The sequence below is a fragment of the Adiantum capillus-veneris genome, chromosome 10 (assembly GCF_014529385.1).
Source record: "Adiantum capillus-veneris isolate H3 chromosome 10, ASM1452938v2, whole genome shotgun sequence".
NCBI lineage: Eukaryota > Viridiplantae > Streptophyta > Polypodiopsida > Polypodiales > Pteridaceae > Adiantum > Adiantum capillus-veneris.
In genome coordinates this window covers 5,373,491-5,379,128 of record NC_140940.1, presented here as the reverse complement: position 1 = coordinate 5,379,128, position 5,638 = coordinate 5,373,491, and the positions used below count along the sequence as shown (strand labels likewise).

General features: G+C 46.3%; 1 protein-coding gene across 1 annotated transcript; it reads right to left on the bottom strand.

Moving 5' to 3' along the window:
- Positions 1-1,563: 1,563 nt before the first annotated feature.
- LOC147448392 (uncharacterized) lies at positions 1,564-2,806 on the bottom strand. The gene is made up of 3 exons (XM_086522365.1): positions 2,503-2,806; positions 2,165-2,413; positions 1,564-2,058 (listed from the first exon to the last, which is right to left on the bottom strand). Exons 1-3 carry the CDS (start codon positions 2,710-2,712, stop codon positions 1,723-1,725), a joined length of 795 nt encoding a protein of 264 aa, XP_086378491.1. The 5' UTR covers positions 2,713-2,806; the 3' UTR covers positions 1,564-1,722.
- Between the last annotated feature and the right edge of the window lie 2,832 nt (positions 2,807-5,638).

The window sequence follows — 5,638 nt, the reverse complement described above, 5'->3', positions numbered from 1 at the left end:
TTCATAGATGACCTTGGAAGGTTATTTTTTCATAAATGACCTTCTATTGGGAGACGTTTCACGAGGTTTGCCCACTGAGGTTTGCAAATGGGTACAAAGAAGACAAAGGTTTGTAGATGGGTACAAAGAACATGGAAGGTAATCTTCTTCATAGATGACTTTGGGAGGTAATTTTCTTCGAGGTTTGGCCAGTGAGGTTTGCAGATGGGTACAAAAGAACATGGAAGGTATGACCTTGGAAGGTAATTTTCTAGGAGGTTTGGCCACTGAGGTTTGCAGATGGGTACAAAGAACATGGGTACAAATAACATGAAAGGTAATCTTCTTCTTTATAGATGACCTTGGAAGGTGATAGATGACCTTTCTATTGGGAGAGGGTGCGCTGCGGTAGTTTCTGTACATTCAAACTACTAAATTTTATTACCTCTATCAAGTCTCGAAGTGTAGCAACCTTCATGTTTGCAGATGGGTACAAAGAACATGGAAGGTAATCTTCTATAAAGGGAGAACATGGAAGGTAATCTTCTTCATGGAAGGTAATCTTCTTCTTTATAGATGACCTTGGAAGGTGATAGATGACCTTTCTATTGGGAGAGGGTGCACTGGGGTAGTTTCTGTACATTCAAACTACTAAATTTTATTACCTCTATCAAGTCTCGAAGTGTAGCAACCTTCATGTTTTTGACTTGCTACACTTCATGTTTTTGACACCAAACTAAAAGCTGGTAATCTTCTATAAAGGGAGAACATGATTTTCTACGAGGTTTGGCCACTGAGGTTTGCAGATGGGTACAAAGAACATGGAAGGTAATTTTCTATAAAGGGAGAACATGGAAGGTAATCTTCTTCTTTATAGATGACCTTTCTATTGGGAGAGGGTGCACTACGGTCGTTTCTGTACATTCAAACTACTAAATTTTATTACCTCTATCAAGTCTCGAAGTGTAGCAACCTTCATGTTTTGGACACCAAACTAAAAGGTAATCTTCTATAAAGGGAGAACATGATTTTCTACGAGGTTTGGCCACTGAGGTTTGCAGATGGGTACAAAGAACATGAAAGGTAATCTTCTATAAAGGGAGAACATGGAAGGTAATCTTCTTTATAGATGACCTTGGAAGGTGATAGAGGACCTTTCTATTGGGAGAGTGCACTGCGGTAGTTTCTGTACATTCAAACTACTAAATTTTATTACCTCTATCAAGTCTCGAAGTGTAGCAACCTTCATGTTTTTGACGCCAAACGAGTGGTCGCAATATGATTCAACCGGGTGGTTGAGTTTTGAGCTTAATTGTGGAGAAGTTAGATGCGGGCCAATAGGGAAGAATAACAATTGGCTCCTTTACACTTCATTTGACCGCTTAAATAATTTCTAATTCTTTTGTGGTTGTGTACTTTGCCCAATTGGAATTGGACACCTCAAGGCACATGCTCTCGAGTGCGTTTGTATCTGTTTTTAAGATTAATATAAATTCTCTTCATCACAATTGAGTAGGGCTTTAAAAAAAAGGTTTGAAAGGGGGGGGGGGGGGGGGGGGGGGGGGGGGGGGGGGGGCAATCAAATAAGAGAGTTGTAACTCAATGCCTCATAAAGAAAAGGGTAGGGGGCAAAACTATACTTCAATAATACAATTGGGATTTAACAAGTCGCAATATTACAGTTTGCTGCGATAATACTCTCTCGAACACGGTGTAGGCCTACATGTTTGAGGAATGGCTCGACTAGTGGGAAATGCGGGACTGAGCATCGCCACTAGCCTGCTGCGCCTTGCTGGAGGCGGAGTCGACGCCGCTCTTGGCAGATGAAGACGCGTCGTTGGCAGCCGACTTTGCCTTGCCTGCTGCGTCGTCCAGTCCAGAGCGTGCTGATGACGTGGCGTCCTGCGCTGCGGACTGAGCGTTTCCGGCAGCGTCGTCCAGGCCAGAGCGCGCTGACGAGGATGCATCGCCTGCCCGCTTCTGGGCATCGCTCCCCACCACCTCTGCCTTCCCCTTGGCTGCCGACAGCGTGTCCTCAGCATCGCCTTTCAGGCTCTCAGTTCCAGAAGCAGCCTTGTTCTAGACATTGTACCAAAACGAACGGACTAGTGAGTCTCAGAGTGAAGAAGAGAGAGAGCCCAGACAGTACACACCGATCCACTCACGCACCCCCCAAGATCATTACCTTGGCCTCCTCAGCCTTGTCTGCCAAGCTCGACCCCTGGTTCTGGGCAGCGTTCTCTATTTCTTGCCCGTAGCTCTGCGCCTTGTCCGTCACCTGGTCTGCCTTACCCTTCACTCCCTCCGCAACACTTTCGGCTGTGCTCTTGGCCTCCCGAGAAGCGCCTGTCACGAAGTCCTGCACCTCCTGGGCGGCTCCCTTCACTTGCTGCCCAGCTTTGTTGGCAGCTCCTTCTACCTTCTCTGCCACTCCCTGAACATACAAACAATGCATACATCCTTAGAAAAACTCCATCCCATTGATCCATCAGGAGAGCCCTTTTTCTGATCGATCGTGCTTACCCCCTCATCTGCTGGGCGAACGCGAAAGCAGCGGGCCGGTCGCCTGCTCTGCAAAACGCTCCTCTTGGACATGGCGAGATGTACTGCATACTGCGCTGAAGCGGAGGGCATCCTGATGGTGGTGGTGGAGCTAGGAGCAGCGCTCATTTGAGGCGCAGAGGAGGCAACGACGGCCCCCTGCAGAGCAGAGATGCTAGCCATGGAGGCCATATCAATGAAGAGGAAGCACTGTGTTGAAGAAGAGTGTAACGTGTGTAGGATGTATATCGAAGCTTTGGTTCCGGGTGTTTACGAGTAGTGTTGATCGTGCTGAGCCGGTTGGAGCTGTTATATGCGGATGCAATCCGCCTTAGGACGCGTGAAGCGTAGACGCTTGGCCACGTGTGACGTCTCGAGTAGTCGGCCTCTACGCATGCACGACCTTTACGTGGCAGCAGAGCTGGGTTCTTCGCGAGACTGTTGTAATTTATTAATACTACTAGTAGGTAGGAGAGAGAGAGAGAGAGAGAGGTATGGGTGATCAATTTTGGAAAAAAAGAGAACTAGATGAAATTTGAGAAAGATTCTCTCTCTTGATGAGCTTCCTGCGACAGGGGATGCTTTTTTGGGGGCTTGAGAGTCTCTCTCCCCCCCCCCTCTCTCTCTCTCTCTCTCCCCCCCCCCGGTGCGTAGAAAATTTTCTCCCTCGTGCAAATTCCACAAACCGCCCAACGAAGTGCGTTTCTATCTCGAAGCCTCTTTGAGAGGCGGTGGTGGACAGCGCAGGCTTTTAAGCCATGACGGGAACTCTGTGTGTGTGTGTGTGTGTGTGTGTGTGTGTGTGTGTGTGTGTGCGTGTGTGTGTGTGTGTGTGCAAAGCAGCATGCGATGTCCCCAATCGAGACAACAACAAGTTAGGGAGGTGCGTGCATGCACGAGAGGATGACTGCATTGAAGGGCTCTCTCTCTCTCTCTCTCTCTCTCTCTCTCTCTCTCTCTCTCTCTCGCTCTCTCTCTCTCTCATAGAATGGTGAGGTGATCTCTAACAACACGGAACGCGTGGCCGAGGCCAGGACTGAGGGAGCGATAAGTTGGAGGGGGGGGCTAGGCTCAAGGGGGGCAAAGGGAGGAGGAGCACTATGGGGGTTGTCTTGGCGGAGTGTGCATGTGAGGAATGCATGCAAGATATGGGAGAAGAGAATTGGGAGAAGGGGATGCAGCACAGAGAGTTTCGGTTAATGATGAGGACCGTGAGAGAAGTCAACTCTCTCACTTTCTCTCCCTATATTGAGAAAAAGGAAAGTAAGAGTAAAGGTGGTTTCCCACGGACACCTGTCCTACATCCCAACAACCTCCCACTTGAAGGTCATGGTGGCCAATAGTGGCATCAATTTAGTTAGTCTATACAAAATTAATGAAGCATCGTTTAGGCTTCATCCTACACCCATAAGTTCTATGCAATGTGTAAATCGCTCCGCACATCTGCGGGGTTGTCATCAGTGTGAACCTTGACAAGCTCCATACGCTTGCCAGCCAATGCATCTTGTATGACATGGTATCTGACCTCTATGTGTTTCGACTTTGAGTGAATCACCGGATTCTTTGCCAAAGCAATGGCACTCTGACTATCACAATGTAGTACTGGAACCTCGTGAATGCCCAAATCTCCCACTAGACGAGCTAACCATATGGCTTCGTCGCTTGCGTAAGAGCATCAACATATTCTACCTCAGTGATAGATGAAGACGTGCAGTCTTGGAGACACGGTCTTAAGAGATAGCTGCTCAAAAAAACAAGAATACATAGCTACATGTGGATCTTCTACGATCCACGCAACCCGCATAATCCACATCCGTGTAACCTACAATAGATGCATCGCTGTTTCCGAAGCGTAAACACTTGCTAGTTGTACCCTTCAAGTATCTGAGAAATTTCTTCACTGCTTCCCAATGTTTCTTGCCAGGGTTTGCCATGTACCTACTAGCCACTCCCACATCATGTGCAATGTCTGATCTTGTGGCTACCATAGCGTACATCAAACTGCCAACTGTTGAAGAATATGGCACTTTCATGATTTCCTCTTTCTCAGCAACTGTCTTGGGAGAATCTTCCTTGCTAAGTTTGTAGTATGTTTGCATTGGGGTACTCAGTGACTTCCCCCCTACATACTAAAAAGTGCAAGACTTTGTGGATGTACTTTTCTTGAGATAATTCAAGAATTCCATGTTGCCTGTCCCTCTTGATTCGTATACCAAGAAAGTGATCGGCATTTTCCAAATTTTTCATGGAAAACTGAGTGCTCAACATCTTTTTCAATCGATTGATCTTATCAATTGATTTGCCTGCGATAAGCATATCATCTACATACAAGATCAAGATGATTAAAGAACCATCGTTCAACCTCTTTGTGTATAAGCAGTGATCCTCTTGACTTCTTATGTAACCTTGAGAGTGCATGAATTTGTCGAATTTTTGATACCACTGCTTTGAACCTTGATTGAGGCCATAGAGTGCCTTTTTAAGTCTACAAACCAATTCTGCCCTTGTTGACTTTTGGGTTTCACATACGAAACCCTCTGGTTGTTTCATGTAGACATCTTCACCTAGATCCGCATGAGGAAATGTTATGTTCACGGCCATTTGGACATGTTCCATGTCTTGGATAGCAACCAAGCCAAGCACAGTGCGAAGTGTAGTCATCTTGACTACTGGAGAGAGAATCTCATCAAAATCCACACCTTTTTGCTGCTTGAAACCTTTGGCAACTAGATGAGCTTTGTATCTAGGCTCGGGATCTTCCGATGTGTACTTCTTCTTGTATACCCACTTGCAAGGTAAAGCATTTTTTCCTTTTGGTAATTCAACCAAATCCCATGTTTCATTAGTCACAATCGAATTGTATTCCTATTGCATAGCCTACTCCCACTTAACGCTATCCTCCATTTGTATAGCTTCTTTGTAGTAGGTTGGCTCTCCATTGTCACTGACCAAAATATGGTGTATACTTGGCTCAAACCACTCGGATGCACTTGATACTCTTATACAGCGTCTTAGTACTGACTGCTGGACTCTGCTCTTTCCGGAGCAATATTAGTATCTTGCACTTGAGGATTAGGTGCAACACTACTGAGCTGAGTTGGTTCGGAGGCTACATCCT